At 36.4% G+C, this 17,036-nt stretch overlaps 1 protein-coding gene across 2 annotated transcripts; it reads right to left on the reverse strand.

The window, feature by feature from the left end:
• Positions 1 to 264: 264 nt before the first annotated feature.
• Positions 265 to 16,120, reverse strand: LOC103712995 (WAT1-related protein At4g19185). Of its 2 annotated transcripts, none has more exons than XM_008799734.4 (8): positions 15,758 to 16,120; positions 9,531 to 9,593; positions 9,301 to 9,417; positions 8,918 to 9,203; positions 3,820 to 3,975; positions 1,786 to 1,937; positions 533 to 1,145; positions 265 to 439 (listed from the first exon to the last, which is right to left on the reverse strand). In XM_008799734.4, exons 1-7 carry the CDS (start codon positions 15,964 to 15,966, stop codon positions 953 to 955), a joined length of 1,176 nt encoding a protein of 391 aa, XP_008797956.2. In that variant the 5' UTR covers positions 15,967 to 16,120; the 3' UTR covers positions 265 to 439; positions 533 to 952. The 2 variants fall into 2 exon arrangements, with proteins under 2 accessions (XP_008797956.2, XP_026662701.2); XM_026806900.2 differs by having other exon boundaries at positions 15,753 to 16,085.
• Between the last annotated feature and the right edge of the window lie 916 nt (positions 16,121 to 17,036).

Genomic DNA, 17,036 nt, shown 5'->3' on the forward strand with positions numbered 1-17,036 from the left:
AATCTCTGGTATCAACTGATGCTTTACATGCAGTAATATACAATCATCTAATATCAAAAAATACGACTTTTGTCTCAAGAACAAAATGTTGAGACCTGTCGATTTTCTTTGGAACCATCACACCCCATGCAACCACCTAATCAGCAGAGTAGGGTACAGTCCCCACCACCAAAGGGATATGTTGGGATGCCACATTAATTTATAAATCAATGCAAATGAGAAATTTAAGTCCATCTGGTCTTACTCCCGAAAAATTAGTAACAGTTTAAAGCTTAACCATCATATCATAACATATTAACTATTACAGTGTAAACATCTGCTTATTTCATTAATACAGTCATTCTGCTACACATGAAGATAGCAACGGCACCAGAATACTAGGCAGACAAACCATTAGAGCCTCTCACTTTGCTGGCGGAGCTGGCTTGGCACCTGTGACCTGCAACACCATTCTCAGCAGGCATATACAATCCCTCCTATCAGAAAAAATCGAGGATAACCACATGAACACAAAGACATGTTAGAAAAGGACCTTCTTTGGTTCTTGTGGCTTCTGCGCCACCTTCCTCGTAGCTGACTTTGCTCCCCCAGCCTTAACTTGCTGAAACTTTGGAAACTGGGATGGTGGGGGAGCTTGGGGTTTCTCTGCTTTGTTGGATGCCATTGCTTAATGGTAGCTCAAGAGTTAACTATAAGATGCAGCTTCACTTTTGCTGGGCAACTAATTTATGAAGTTTCTTGTGAAGAAAATAACAAAACAAAGTTCGACGGTGGAGAAAGAAGATAACGAAGTGGCACAAATGCCAATGGCTCGGGGGAAAAAGAGTACTAGCTATTTCTCTTTAAGTAAAGCAAGAATCTTCCCCTGGTGAAGGTCGCTCTTGCCAGTATATATTCTGTCTCAGTATTCTAATTAGGAGGATCGTGGCATCGGGTAGAGAGAGCGAAAATATCATGACTCATGTGGCTCAGTCCAAGACAAGGAGCCAGAAAAGAGGTTTCCTCTCTTGATGAGCAGTGGGTCATCATGATGCGGTTCAGAAGAGCATTTTCCATACGACATCCCAGTGGATGTCTGTCTCTCTTTATGGCGGGCCCAAGTGACCAGGTATAAACCAGAGATGATCAAAATTCCCCCAATAATGCTGCCAGTACAAAGAAATCTCAGTGACGGAATGAAAAAGACAACCATATGCAAGGACAACAAATCTTATCCAGTAACAGAATCAAACAGACAACAGTAAAAAAATCCTAGATACTTTTTTCAATATGCATGCTTGATGAGTCAGCTTCTGCAATGGTAGATATGACCATATTAAAAGGAAGCATCCGAATTAGCAAACATAATAAACAGACAATAACCAAAGTTGCATGACCATAATTACTAGACATTTTGCCTTCACGGCATTCTTTGCAGGAAAAGCAAAACATACTAAAAACAAAAAAAACGAAAACAAACGAAAACAAAAATTGCCATGAAACCAATTAGGCACTGACTGCTAGAAAACATTAGAAAGATTTTCTTTTAAAAGAAAAAAATTCAAAATGATAAATGTTTATAAAATTTTATAAAAGCAACGCTTGCAACAAACTGCTCGACATATAATTCTGAAGCTAATTAACAGGAGTTGCAAATACATACATAGATACGTACATGCATGCATGCATATACAAATATACATAAATATATGTATGTATATACTTTTGTATGTATATGCGTGTGTGTAACAATCGCAAACATGCACTAAGAAGAATTATAACATTGGGAAGTACAAATTTACAAACCTTCCAAGATAGATCGGGCTCCCAAGGAAAATTCTTGATAATAAAGCAGACACTACAGGTTGAAGCGGGTTATACAAAGCCACGAGTGCAGGACCTAGAATCTTATTGGACCATGTCAATAGCCCATAGTTAAGAGCAGATGCCACGACACCCTGAAAAAAGTAATATTTAAGCTTTTCTGGACAGTGACTCAAATTCTTAATTTAACTGCCCATAAAAAATAAGTTTACAATCTGTATTTTCAAGAGCTTGAACATTAGAAATCTGTAAGGTTTAACTAGCACTCTCCTCAACTGATTTGCATTATGCATCCCAAGTATCTAATCACAAGTGTCATAGAAGAGAATCATATTAGCAATAGAGTTTCCAATTTAAATTCAATGGCCAAGAAATGAGGTGGATTTAATGCATATTCAACACGCTGTATGCACAACATTGTCATCCAATAGATTTCTTAGGCTAGCAGGCTGTGATATAAAATTTTGAACATACAAATCTCAAGTGTGCTATACTTGGTGCAACCGTAACACTCACAAGATGAAATTAGAAGAGAGAATGCCAAGGTGGATGTGTCTTAAAGAAGGATAAAGTTTTAAAACAGATACTTCTGAGGAAACATAATAGTTTGAAAATAAGGTAATTGGCTGCAGACTGAGATGGGCTGAAAGACCCCATCAGCTCTCCCCTCCTCTTCCCTTCCAAACAGGGGGATGCGAGGTAGAAAGGGGAGGAGGGATTAGCTTAAAAGATTAATTGGAAGGAGGTGGTGAGCTAGAACCAAATGAGGTTTAATTTAGTGGTGGACTAAAATAATGAAATAATGGCAGAAAAGACCTTGCGACCAACCCCAGGTACTCATGGTGTTGGGGCATACCTGACGTGGTTATGTTGGTAGTATAATGCAGAAAAACATGTTATAAAGGAGTAGAATAGAATAATGTAGGAAAGATTTAGTTGTTTTGCTTATTGTTTGCCTTCACTGTATTGAACAGTTTTGAAACTTTCTTCATACATTTATTTGCTTATGCTACATTCATTGTATCTAAAAAATTGACATGAGCCACAAAATGCCAACACATCGCATGGAAGAGTTTGCCTTCCAATTGACAGCTGGTCACATTTCCTTGATAGTCATGCTCCTGACCTCTTCTAATAGGGTTTAGGCTTTGTGACTTTTGTTCCACGAAAACAAACAATTTAATTCATAATTTACACCTCTGTGCTAGCAAAGCCATGGTGGTCCAGTTTACAAATAGTCAGAAGAGACAATATGTGATACCTATGGTTTTAGGTTATGGGAAGGAAATGGATGCATCTGAAATATCCAAAATTGCTCCATAGAATAGAAATGTAGTGGTTAAAAAAAAACTATTGTTGGCTAATTGTACCTCCTATTCTAATATAAGGATTACTAGGTATATGAAATTGCATACAATTTAAGAGGAACAAACCTAGTTCCAAATTTGCGAAGGAGCCTCTTATTTATGAGTTTTTTTACAAGTGGATTTGCCGGAAGCATTGCACATCCTAATGATGTAGAGAGGATGACTTAGTAATGGATGTGAGTGAGTCAGTATCTTGCTTAATCTTTTATGAAATCCTTACTAAGATTATCCAAGAAATCAAGGTTACTTGTATACGACCAAAATACAACAAAGGATTAGAAGCTACACTGTTCACTGTCTCTACAGAAGGTCATGGTTTCAATTTTTTCCTACTGATCCTGCACTATTTTTTACATTTTTCATAAATAAGATAGTGCACCGGCACTAGCTACCTTTTTCCACAGTTCCGAACTATGAAACATGGTCAAATAACAAATAAAAGTTTATGCACCGAGTAATCTCAGATTAGGCATAGGTCAGTTTGATTAAGTTTTTTTTTATATAAAAAAGTGATTCATTTCAATATAACTTTATTCAGAATCAAGCATGGTACTACAAACCGTTATATAACAAGGTAATCCAAAGTAGCATGAGGTTTTTAACCACAAAATATAGATGTTAAAACATAAATAACTGATTAGAAACTTACTGCATATAAAACTGCAAAAATCTCAGAATGTGTCAAAGTCCAATCTTCATAATTATTAGTTGCAAAGAATCCTGAGCAAACCATCAAAATAGCCCCAAAAAAGTATGAGTATGCTGTCAAAGACAAGCTGGAGGGATACTTTGCCAAGACTGGAGCCTGAAATTGTAAAGTACACCAGATGAATCAGCATGCCTTAACTTTGGAACATGAATCTTTCCATATAAGACATACCCATATTAGAAACCTAGAAGCTGCCTACTAGACACACCCGTCCATGCATAGAGGCTATTATATCCAAGCCATCAGCAAAAATTCAAGGAGACAGTTGAGCTTGTATGCAACTTATCACTGGTTAGAGCTGCTCAATTAAGTATTATAATTTATAAACTATTTCACATACAAGTAATTTTGACACCTCAATGAAGCAACTAGTAGATACTTATTAATTTGAAAAACTGTCAAAAGAGAGATGTAGGTTTCGTAGCAAGCAATATAGAAAATGCAACTTTAACAACTCCTACTGGCACAGTGGCTGATATATACTACTATAAACTACAAAGCTTACATGTTTACGGCTTCGCCAAAATATTCAGGGTCAGTTTTGTGGATTCTCACTTGCCAACTTTTTCCTACTTAGGACCTCTGTTGCTATTGCAAGTTCTTCCTCCTTTCTTACAAATTTAGTCCATGTGATCTTAGGGTACCTCTCTTTATGAAGCCTCCTCTATTTTCAATATGCAATGCCATCTTCATCAATTCTTCATGAAATTGTCTTTAATTGGTGTAACTTCTACTGCTCTTAGTGCTAGCACCAGGCAACGAGTTGATACCTAGTACCAAGAGGACTGCTTGATATTACTAGGTTCCAGCCCACATCGAACCTTGCCAATTCAATATGATCTTGCATGCCAAAAAGGTCAAAAGCACTTGCATCACTTTTAGTTATTTCATTGCCTTAAAGATAAAGTGCAATGGACAATCTACGACTCGACAGGCAGAGAAACGAAAGCCAACCTTATTTACGTGAATACCATCTAAGTATTTACATTTACTTCAAAAAATACATGCAAATGAGGATCTATAGCCCATTTGATTTCCACAAAAAAAGTATAAAATCCAAGTTCCATAAAATCAGGTCAATTTTCCAACTCAAGAATAAATTTCAGATTTTCTAGGTTGGGTTTAAATGGCAACTTTTTATTGCTAGGGAATTTCTCGAATATTAAAAGCTCATGAATTTTATTACAGCCAATCTTTGCCAAGATCATAACATTTGGTAAAAGAATTATATGTTGATCTCCAAAATTTTATAGAAAATGATGCTAGTCAACACACCACACTTCAGCATGCAAGGATGTCTTATGTTTTCTAAATCTTAGTCTCCAAACAATGAAGCATGGAAACTACCAAAAAATATGAAGCATGGATATGGACACCAAGTTCAGATATGACATGATACAGATACACCAATACAACACATCTTGAAAAAGAAGGATACGATACGACAATAAACAAATCAATAAATAGACACAGAGAGTTGGACTACATACTTTACATAAATCTTTTTTCGAAGATCTAACAATTTAAAACTAATGATGCACCATCCAAATTGAAAATCCAAACCGCTGAAATTGATCTACACTATAAAAAAAGCTTAGAAACCAAAATTCACCTCTTTTGGTGGTCTCTAATCTAAGCATCAAGTGGATGCAAGAGTTTACAGTTAGAAACTTAAAATAGAATGATACTATATTTTACTCTGATCACGTAATCAAAACCTACTGAATTTAAAACTATGTTTTAAGATGTATAAATCATGATCGGCAAAGTGGATTTTCAATTTATGTAACCTATCATGTATTTTAGCATATTAGTGCTTCTGATACCGTTCATTTTTGTACCAGAACAGGTGGAGTTTGGTTTCTATACATTTTTGTGGCGTAGATTAACTTCAATTGTATGGATCTTCAACTTGGATGATCCATCATTGATTTCAAAACTGCTAAATCTTTTGTCGAAGATTTAATATAAAGTGCGTAGTCCAACTATATCTATATATATAATTTAGATGATCCATCTTGATTTTAAAATTGCTAAATATCTTATCAAATATTTAACATAAAGTGTGATATAACAACATCTTTAAAGCATCGTGGGTTATCAAAAATAATACATTCCATATTTTATACAATAGTATTAACAATCACGAACTCCATTTAGTCATCATTTAGTCCATAATCCATAGTCCATACAATAATATCAACACCACAAACTCCATAACTAACCATTCATCATTAAAAAGTCAACATTCATCAACAAATAAATGAAAATAAAGCCATCTTCCTCATACCTAAAAGGCATTTGGAAGTATCTCAACAGTATCTGAGAAATATTTGAGGCCTTTCTTGAATTTTGAAATATAGGGCACTTAAAATTAGCATCCATGTTTCCTAATCTCCAAATTTGTTCAGTCCAAAATTTTGTGAATGACAAATATATATGTTTATCAAGGATTATCATTAAAGAATGTGAATCCATTGTTACAATGTCATATTTGGTTAAATGGCGAATGCCTAGTATTCAGCACATAAACTTGGCATGCATTCATTCTGAATTGTATGAAAGGCTGAAAATGGATTGGATATAGACCAAATACCGGTATATACATATTTTAAAAAAAGTATATTCATTTTTCATTTTCTATCAATAGGAAAAGAATTTATTTTTTATAGAAATAATGATTAAAATATGAAATATCACAATATACAGCAAATGATTATTTAATGACCTAAATATATTTGAATAAGTAAAATAAACTATTTATATAAAATAGGAATATATGCTATAGCCTAGTGGATGAGGGCTTGTCATTCAAACCATAAATCAATTGTTCAAATCTTGACTATATACTTTATTTTATAAAATTTTTAACTAGATATCCAGATCAAGATTCGAAAAATCTTTAAATTTGAATTGGGATCTAAATCTGCAAGATTTATAAATAGATATCCGAATTCAGGTCCGGATCTGATTAGATAACGGAATTTCTATCCAAATCCGATCTGATGCGGTTGGATTTTATCCGACCCATTTATAACCCTAATTGTATGAAATTATCTAGAAAATTAAACTATTGCTTTAATGCATAAAACAAATTTTAATAATATTAAAAAGAATAAATTACCCTATTTAAAAAAGAAACAAACAAAATTGTTAGTGCCCATGAGAGCCAAACTATGTCCATGGTATGCCGGACTATGCCAAGTGTTATCATTGTACAACATACAGCACATGCCGTGCCAACCCATAGCTAGCATGAGCACGTGAAATACCTAAATCCTTGGCCCTTAGCATCAACAAACTTCAAATTGGGATAGTGTACCACTTCCTTGATCTAAATTTTTCACTTCTCTTTATCCGCATTTGTTGAATCCACCTTGCACCCGCTTATGCTAAAATTGGATCGTATATACTTTGCTTTTACATTGCTAGGTTGTAAGCCCTAATCTTCCAAGGCAACATACTTATCTTCTACTTGTACGAAATACTTCAACACTTCTTATCAATCGCCTCCAAATAAAGCTGCCCTTCAGCTCATTAATCTAATTTGGCATATTCTACCATTATCACAATCCTTTACTCTTATTTTATTTGATACATGAAAAAAATTTGTTTAACTTGACCCATACCCTCCTAGAATTTTGTATAAATCAATTTCATGAGTTCTTAATGTTGACTAGTTCCCTTCTCTATCCTAACTAAGCTTCTTAAATTATCACCCAAATAGAGATCCATGTGCCCCTCCCAAAAATCAGATGCTGAGCAGATTGACCAAAAAAGTTGATGATAGGAAGAACTTCAATACAGGCACAATGAGATTTATAATAACACTTTACCTAATTAGCATGTGCAGTGCAGTAAGAATGAAGAACAAATTTACTCTGGTAGAAGAATGGGGAAACGATTAGATAACAATAAGAAAAGGGCAAGTTTAAGTGGTATCAGGCATCAATCAAAGATCATGCAAGCCATGCTCCCAAAAGGCAAATACTATAAGCAATGTCATAACACCAAATATCAAGCAAAAATTGATTAAAATTCAAAACATAAAATTTAGCCTTCAAAGATTCATAGCAGCACCAGCAACAATAATATATGCCATGCAATAGAAAGATATACTAATTTTTATTGTTAATATTAGATGATTAATTGAGTTCTATCTCTCAATATCAAAGTTGATTTGATACCCTTTTGAACCACGGAGCTCTGGTTTTGACGCTAGGGCTGGGAACATTTTGATAATGTCTGGGACTCTAAATTATGTCAATCAGCAGATGCTAGCAAGGCAGTTTCAGGTGACTTAGACTAGTTAAATTGGTGAAATAATGAAATCCAGGTGAAATAATGATATCCATGTGAACAAAACATTTATGAATAATTGGGTGAAAAAGATGTTTGAATTTTAAAACATAAGCGATGATGGTTATGCATGTGATCATATTTTAAGGTAATTCATATACCACTTACATCATACTGCACATTAGAGACAAAGCAAGACCTTTCACAAAGTTGTCATCCTAGTTCTCACTTTATCCTATGCTACCGTGAACCTTCGGTTTGTTCCAAAGCAGCCATCTCAACTGAACACATTGTTGGTGGGTATGAATCCACAAGAAGCAACTTCTTAGAGTTTGATGGAATTATTTAGATGGGCACCAGTACATGACACTCATATCCAAGCCCCAATAGCACATAGGGTTTGTCACAGAGTCCTGCATCTTTATTTTATTCTTCCTTGCTTTTGCCTTTGTTTCTTTTGCTTTATTTTTCAATTTTCGTTTTTCTCAGCCTTCTAAATAATTTCCAGAAAATTTCTCCCTTTTACATTTTCCAGCTGGACAAATTGTTTGTAGCATCACTCTGGGTCATTTGTATACTATACAACAAACATTGTTTGAAAAATTTTGAGACCCCCCTTTATTCAGTTCTTTCAGCTTTATTTCACACATAATGCAATTTCGTTTCAAATTGTATGCACCTGGAAACAGTCTCAAATTGTATAAGCAAAAAACAGATAATAATTTTCCCATTTCAATACCTGTAAAGCAAGATAAGTAGCCATGCATAAACAATTTCCTAATAAGCATAGAACACCAATATGCCACTTTTCAAGTCCAAACTCAAGCAATCCAGATGCTAACCATCCAACTGGCTCAGGCTGGGGCTTTGCACTTATCTCACTTTGAGCTGCTAGCTCGAAGGCATTATTTCCAAATATAGCAGGACCTCTATACAGTACCATTAAAACTGCACCTAGAACGCAGATCAGTGTACCGCCGACCTTTGCCCGACCCTCATATGTGAGCAAATTTATTGTCTCAGTGCTGCATTCAGTACATTTTTCAGAACATATTTATAAAAGAAAAGAAGCAAGTAGAATAGAAGCTACAGCATTCTAAATAATTTAACAAAGTAACTCACCCCATTACCACAGCCAAGATGAATGTAAAGACTGGTATTGAAGGCTGAATAGCAGCAGCATAAGTTGGATTTGTGTAGCTAAGACCAATAAGAAATAAAAGCTGATTGCCGAAAATCCTAGAAAAAGGTATCATAGTTTGAAAAAAATTAATCTGAAACAGAAGATATATGTAACGAAAAAATAATGACACAAGAATAGAGCACCCAAGTTAGGATCAGCTAATGCTTACCCAGTTAACCCAAGAATGAAAAATGATGCAAGAAGGCTACGAGTCAGGGGAAGGCGGACCTTTCTGCCATCCAATAAAATCAAGGTATAATTCAGTAGCAATTAATATATTGTGAACGAACAGGTCAATTTGAAAGAAAAAAGGCTTGATTTAAAAATACTACCAACACTAAGCAGACACCGGGAATAATTACAATAGATTTTCATCATTCTTGTGTTAAGCATTATAAACTATTATTTGAAACCTAAAAAACCAAACTTCATTGATATTTTCATACAGGACCTTATATAGAGCAACCTTAACCTTGAAACTTAGTCTTGAAGGGTGGCTACATAGAAGACCAAACTTAAAATTGTAAGTAAACATAACAAAAGATCACTATAGGTTGCAATTAAGCCTTTTCTTTTTAGGAAGATGCCCACTTCCTGCAATCTGCTTAACTCTCAATCAGATTAACAGTCAATAACTGACTAGGGAGCGCGCATACAACAAGATAAGTTGGTCTTATGTGGAGGACGTCCTTTGTCATTTCAAGTTCCCAAAAAATCATTGAATGAGATGGATCTCATGGTGCACTCAGGATATTAACATGGCTATCCCCTCTATTTTTATTTTCTGTAGTTTGCGGGGGAATGCTATCCAAGGCCTTGGATGGCAAGCTTGCAACTAGTAATCTGCACAAGTAACTGAAGAACAAAGTTCCTGCGATCTCGCACTTGTTGTTCACCAACAAGTGTCTGCTACTCTCTAAAGCCACAATTAGCAAATGATGAGTCTTGAGAAAGGTTGTGAGAAATTACTGTGCATGGCAAAGGCAGAAAATTAATCTCCTTAATTTCATTGTGATGTGCAACTCAAACCTTGATTATTAGAGCATTAGGAACATAGTCAGGCTACTGGGGTTGAGGAAGGCTAATTCTCACTACTTGGGGGTGCCAATTCATGGAATAAGGCCACAGAACTTAGATTCTTATTTCATGAAGAATTAAATCAAGAATGGAATCTTGGAAATGGAAGGCCCTCTCCATTTCCAGACAGCTATCCTTAAACAAGTTTGGCACTGCTGCTGCCACAATCCGCCTATTACCGATGCAAGACTAATTGGAGGTTACCTGCATTTGTGTTGGTGCACCTCAATATTAGTGGAATGAGGGTTTGGTGCTTAGTTACTAAAATCAGGCACAGTTATGAAAACAGATATGAGTGCAGGTACTTGGAAACAGGTCACTTGGGGAAAAAAGGGAAAGCTCTTAAGAAGAAGGTGTGGGATTTAGAGATTGATGTGGGTAAACCACCGTAAATGGAAGTTTCTCGCTACCAAGATTTGGTTTCTTCATACTGTTGGTCTTGTTTCAAAAATAGCATAATATTACTTGATTAAGGAATAAGGGAAACAAAAGTTGAATTAAACACGCCCTTCAAAATAGAGTCTGTAGGGGGTACTAGAAGCCTTAACGTGAGGTGCACAAGATCTAATGCACCAAATCAGCAAGCACAGAGAACAAGATTGTGAAGAGAATAGAATAGAGGAGAAAAGGATTGTGAGCAGAGGACAAAAAAAAATAGGTAACGATGGCATTAAATCAGTGGAGAAATCATAGAGACCAAATTCAAGCTTTTTGAAGTTTAGGAACTTATTAAAAACCCAACCTAAACTCTGACTAAAAGCATAATTTACCCAAAATACAAGAAGGGATAAACCTGCACCAAAGAAATCCTACCTTTCTTACCAAATAAATCATGTATGATTTTGTTTATAGACTCTTCAGGACTTCTTGTACAAGTATACTAAGACTCTTCAAATTGGAAAGTAATTCTCCTAGATGAATCGGCAACCAAAAGCACTTATTTAACTGATTGACTCCAATCATGATCCCCAGAAACTAGGATTTGATCTTTATCTACATCCACCAGACACTTATTGGATCCATCTAAAACTGCTAATGGAAACAAAAAGAAAAGCTTGGGGCACTGGTCATTATTCAGGTACTGTAACATGAACAGTGCCAAACAGTTAATCCCTCTTTAAAAGAAAAATATTTCATAAAAGATTATCAAATGATTTAAAGACCAAAATGAATTCAAAATGTCGAACCTTTCTTGACAGCTCAACCTCCAAATCACCACAATCACAGCTCTATGGCATGGGCATGGACCTAAAGAATGCTCACATCATTTACCCATGGTTGGGTCCCTAGAGTTTTGATCTAATGGCTAGAGATAAATATGCATAGCTCCTTACTAGGGCACTCTCGAATGAGCAGACCTTTATATGAGTCTTGGGAGGCAATCTCTGCAGCAAAGTAGCTGAAAAAGTATTGCTCAATGTAGACCACCACCACATCTGGACCAGGCTAGTTAGTTCATAATACAATTTTACCCTCCTCCCGTAGACATCTTGTTGGCATGGGGAGCGTGTTGTATCAAAGGAAAGAGATTTCAAGGTCCATCTTAATGGGTTGTACATAATAGAAAATTCCAGTCAATTGCATTAGATCCATATTGGAGGCAATGCCTCTCAACAGGATTGCGCAAAAATTATCCCACTTAACATGGACCTTCTAGCATATGGATGAATGAATGGGTTGGTCTTTGAATTAGAGAAAGAAGAAGATTTGGGCCTGTCCACTTTGTTGCTCCCTTCACATTTTTAGTCTAGAAATGACTCTACCTATCAACTATTATGACGATACAGAACCAAGGGCACAATGGATCCAAAAAAAAAAAAAAGTGAGAAGAACCACTATGCACAGAACTTGTAAAAGAGCAGCAAGGACACGCCCATATGGTTGAAAACTGGCCATACTGATTATTGGCTTGCTATTGGAACAGTATCTGAGTTCCACTCTAACCAATGAAATGAGAGATGCATCTTCAAAATTTTTATTTTCAACCATAGAGAAAGTTCAATGATCTTTTGCCTTCGATGCGGAGAACACCAAAGTTAGTAGCTCATTTCTAGCAAACCGAAATTTGAATCACCAAATGCTTGACAATTGTTTCCTAGAAGTCTTTGCTTGTCAAAACACCTCCATACCTTGTGTCAGTTCTCGATGGGAGAATAAAGTATGTTGGAGATATCTATCAAACAGCCACTAGCCTTGCTCTGACATTAATTTGGCTTTGCACATTTAGGTTCATTATAGAGATCTTATTTATACAGAAATTTCTCTAAGGCAATCCCAAATATGGCAAGCTCAAGCTATTGGGTGCTGGATTCAGTTCAGTCTAGGAGATCTGCTGCACCAACAAAGGATTCAAACCACATATGTGATTGCCTGAGGGCTAGATTTGTCTGACAACATCTTCCACATGAGAAGAAAACTATCATGTTTCAATTGGCCAAGCTAGAAGTTTCCTGCAATATAATCCCAACAGTAAGGCAATGATTGTGATGCACGCACATCTGGATTATATGCTTTGGTCACCTTAGAAGACCAAAAATCAAGATGTCTTCAATCAAAATCTAATGCCTGTCTTAGAATGATTTACTTTGCTCTCAAGCTTGCCAATAAACATTAGGTAAATGTGAACCCTCTAAATGAAGCTTTATAATGAGAATTATGGACTGTGGGGCATAGTTGTGGAATAGCCTAGTAAAGTTAGGTGATGGACCTAGCCTACAACCCATGTAGTTGCCGAGGCCAGCTAGGTGATCAATGTAACTGATAGCCCAAACAGTTTCCTAGGAAATGAGCCCAATACAATGTCCGTTAATCCTTCAACTCAACTATTTCATTTATGAGAACATGTATTTATACTTTTTAATAACTCAACATTCTAGCATACCTTATGGTATACATGTCAAACGTAAACATTTAGAAACACTTTAGAGATATATACTAATAGGTAAACTTAACTGAACTCATAAATAAAATATAATAGAAGCTATAATATAAATCATTGTTGCCTTAGCTCAAGTCGTAAAAATAGTCAAGCTTTCTCAACTTTCCATCTTGTTGGAGGCCAGAGCATAGGTCTTGCGTTTTAAATGGAAAACTTTTTATTCGGTATAAGTTATTCTTTACATTTTAAATACAACCTGATTTTTCCTTGGGAACCAATATGATTTTTTCACAACGTAATAAGCATCAACATTCCATTTACAGAAAGAAAATATGGAAAGTATCTTATATATTTTATATAGGTAATATATATATATACACACACACAAACAAGTAGACATAAATATAAATGTAAAGGCATGCCATGTAGAGATTTATATGTATTTGCATATACATATATTTTATATATATGTGTTGAGTTGAGAAGGCCTGAGAACCTTCTCAACTCTCCCGTTGAAGTGTTCTTCAAACCCCCAGGCCCCCGAGCCAAAACGCGACAATTCAAGAAGGATCCAACCCAACATAAGGTATGCTTTCCCTCTCTTGCCTCATTTTATATTTTGTATCTCACTAAGTATTTTATATTTTGCATCACTCTAAAACATCAAGAGGCATCATTTACATAGATTGGAATCATAGAAATATAAAAAAGCATCAAGAAGCATCAAATTATACTTAAAATTATTGAAAAAGTTGAATAAAAAAATGATTACCAATAAATCAAACCTAAAAAATATCGAAAAAAATGGCATGCCGGTTCGAAACCGGCACGTCATACCGGACCAGACCGGTCGCCGACTAGTACAGACACGGTATCGGTTGGGCGATCCTTGCAAGAGGATACTAATGGGCTGTCCATTTGGAAGATTGTAATCCCTCTTACCCCGCCTTCATTCCGTACCCTCAAAAAAAGTTGAAGAAATATATTTTTTTGAAACAAAATAACGATAGGAGTAAATAATGAAGCTCCAACTAACAAAACTTCAAGAGTTTGAGGTTGCTTGAATATATCAATAGTTTGCATCTTTTCTAGGCAGCAAAACAACAAGGAAAAGGTTGTCACTATACAAAACAAAAGGGACCTTTCACAAGTCAAGACATTTATTATAGCTCATATAGCTGACATAGGTACATGCAACCTCGAGATCATCATATTGAACATTGGACCGAACTAAGACAACAAGGTTGCATTTCAAAATGATGAAACTGACAGCCATTACAGGCAAAGCAACCTGGGTCATATCAAGGTTTAAAACATAATAATTTGTAAAGACGGCTGTCCTGGTGGATCAAGCTCCAGTATCACAACAAATATTTCCTTATTCTGGACTCATTTTATCCTGTTTTAAGGGAAAATTTTGTTTGCTTAATTTTAAAGAGTTGATTGGGTAGTAAGGACAAGATCATCTCGGCTTCGTCCAAAGGCGACTAAATATCTCTTGGGAACTGGTCAAAAGAAGCTGCATGTGTTATCAAAGCTCAAATTTAAGTCACTCTCCCCAGAAAGGAGGTCTTGAGCCCAATAATACTTCCTTGATTTCTCTCTAATTTTCGTATAATGCCAAAAGGCACTTATGTTTTCTTGAGGCAACAAAGGAATAAATTGCAGGCTCATAAAGACAAAAAGGAAAAGGAACATGGCAATCCCATTCTAAAAGGAGCATAGCTAAAGCCATTTCCACATTGCTCTGTCAAAACCCTCCAAATTCACCATAATGCTTACCATGCAACAGCCCTAAAATGTTTCTAACTTAAAGAGCCATCTGAGAATTCGCAGCCCTTCCCAATTTGAAATCCAAGCACAGCTGCATGGAACCAAACATCACATTTCATCTTGTCTAGACTGGAAAGGAAAAGACTTCCGAATTTTGCTCTCCAACTCAAGGAGAAAACTGAAATCAAGCACCAACATATCTTAAAGAGAGAAGGAAAAACCTTAAGGAGGAAAGAAAGAAAACTATCCACCCAAACCCTAATAATCAGTGAATTTAGGAGGTAAACGAAAAAAAGCTACTTCTTTGAAGCCTTTGTTCCTCCGCTCCTCCGCTGCGCCACTCAAGAGCAGGCTACAGATAAGAAAGTTTTGGAACTTCCACCAGGACCCTCCCGGATCAGATTAGATTCTGGAACCAGATTTAGGAGCAGCTAGTTCTTATCACTGGAAGCGGCAGGATTATCGTAGACAACTCATCGGAAAAATATACAGTGGAGGGATCGCACCTTCCTTCATAAGGCCATCATCTTCTTGATCCCTTTTTTTCCGTTTTTTTTTTCACAACACGATCGACAGATCTAACAATGCAACCCATATGTAGATGAAAACTGGAACGGAATGGAATGAAATGAAACAGAATATGAAGAGGAGGAGGAGGTATACATTACCGCTCGCGAAAGAAGGCGACGGGGGCGAGGATGGAGAGGGCGAGGAGGTCGCGGAAGACGCAGAAGACGACCTGATTCATCCCCACGTTCAGCGCCAGCTTCGCGATCACGTGGTATCCCCCGGCGATCACCTGCCCCACCGCCATCGCCGCGTGCGCCCGCTCCACCACGCCATTTCCAACCCCGTTGACGCCGGCCACCACCACCATCTCTCGCTCCCTCACTCCGCCTCCTCCGAGCCCTGGATGGGTATTAATTCTTTATCATTCTTCCACTCTTGGTTTATTAGATAGATTGCTTCATTTGAGGGAAAGAGTGAGACAGGGACACGCAAGTCCACGAAGGCTACGCCAGTTATTAACAGCTGCCAAAGCGGCAGTGCTAGGGCCTAGAGGTGGTAATCGAGTCGGATTCAATGGGATACGTATCAGATCAAAAACTTATCAATCCAAACCTCTCAAAATTTCATATCTGAATCTAATTTATTTATTAAACCAATAATTTATTTAAGCGGGTCGAATTAAAAATGTTAGAAGTAAGTTAAATAAGTTTCAAATATATTAAACATATTAAATAAGTCGAGTCATATTCGGTCTAATTATTAAACAGATCAAAATAAGTTAAATAAATCAAAAATTTTAATATGAACGCAAACTATTTAACGAACAAATCTAGATGGATTAATCCATTTAGCTCAAAATCGGTTTATGTCAAATCTAAATATGTTTAAAATAGACCGTTTGCGGATCGAATTGATCATACTCTGCCTTTCTGGTCCAAACCAACCTCACCCCCGGAGAACATCCAAAGATCGTTTTGGCAATTTAACTCCCATGCGCCCCGTCGCCCGGACTCACATGGATCTCATTGCGTTACCCAAGGTTAAGCAATTGTGGTCCATCGGTTGACTTGACCATCACCAGAAATATCTTTTTCCTACTCCTTCATTTTGACGATCATTTTGTATTTAATTCCTGACTCTTCGGATTAGCTTACATATGATATAAATTAATATTACAATGATAGACTGGAGAGATTAACTTAAAGCATTATATATCAATTGCACTCGATCAACAAAAGCTGACTGTGGATTGTGGTTGGCTTCTGTCATTGAACCGATATAAACACCATGTACGTTGCCGAGTTTAAAACAATGCAGACGTTTTAAATCCCCTGTGGATGCAAAGTACAACAATGGTGATCTGTTTGAGTTTTTAAGCCATTGAAAGCTGCTTTTACTTAAGGTCATGCCACAACTAGTTCAGTATACTTCAGACTC

This window comes from Phoenix dactylifera, chromosome 5 (genome assembly GCF_009389715.1).
Source record: "Phoenix dactylifera cultivar Barhee BC4 chromosome 5, palm_55x_up_171113_PBpolish2nd_filt_p, whole genome shotgun sequence".
NCBI classification, from domain to species: Eukaryota; Viridiplantae; Streptophyta; class Magnoliopsida; order Arecales; family Arecaceae; genus Phoenix; species Phoenix dactylifera.

Coding starts and splice junctions, on each gene's coding strand:
- LOC103712995 (XM_008799734.4), bottom strand. CDS start 15,966: ATGGTGGTGGTGGCCGGCGTCAACGGGGTTGGAAATGGCGTGGTGGAG. Junction 9,418..9,530: donor TTCATTCTTGGGTTAACTGG/GTAAGCATTAGC, acceptor ACCTTTTTCTAG/GATTTTCGGCAATCAGCTTT. Junction 1,146..1,785: donor AGCCCGATCTATCTTGGAAG/GTTTGTAAATTT, acceptor TTGTACTGGCAG/CATTATTGGGGGAATTTTGA.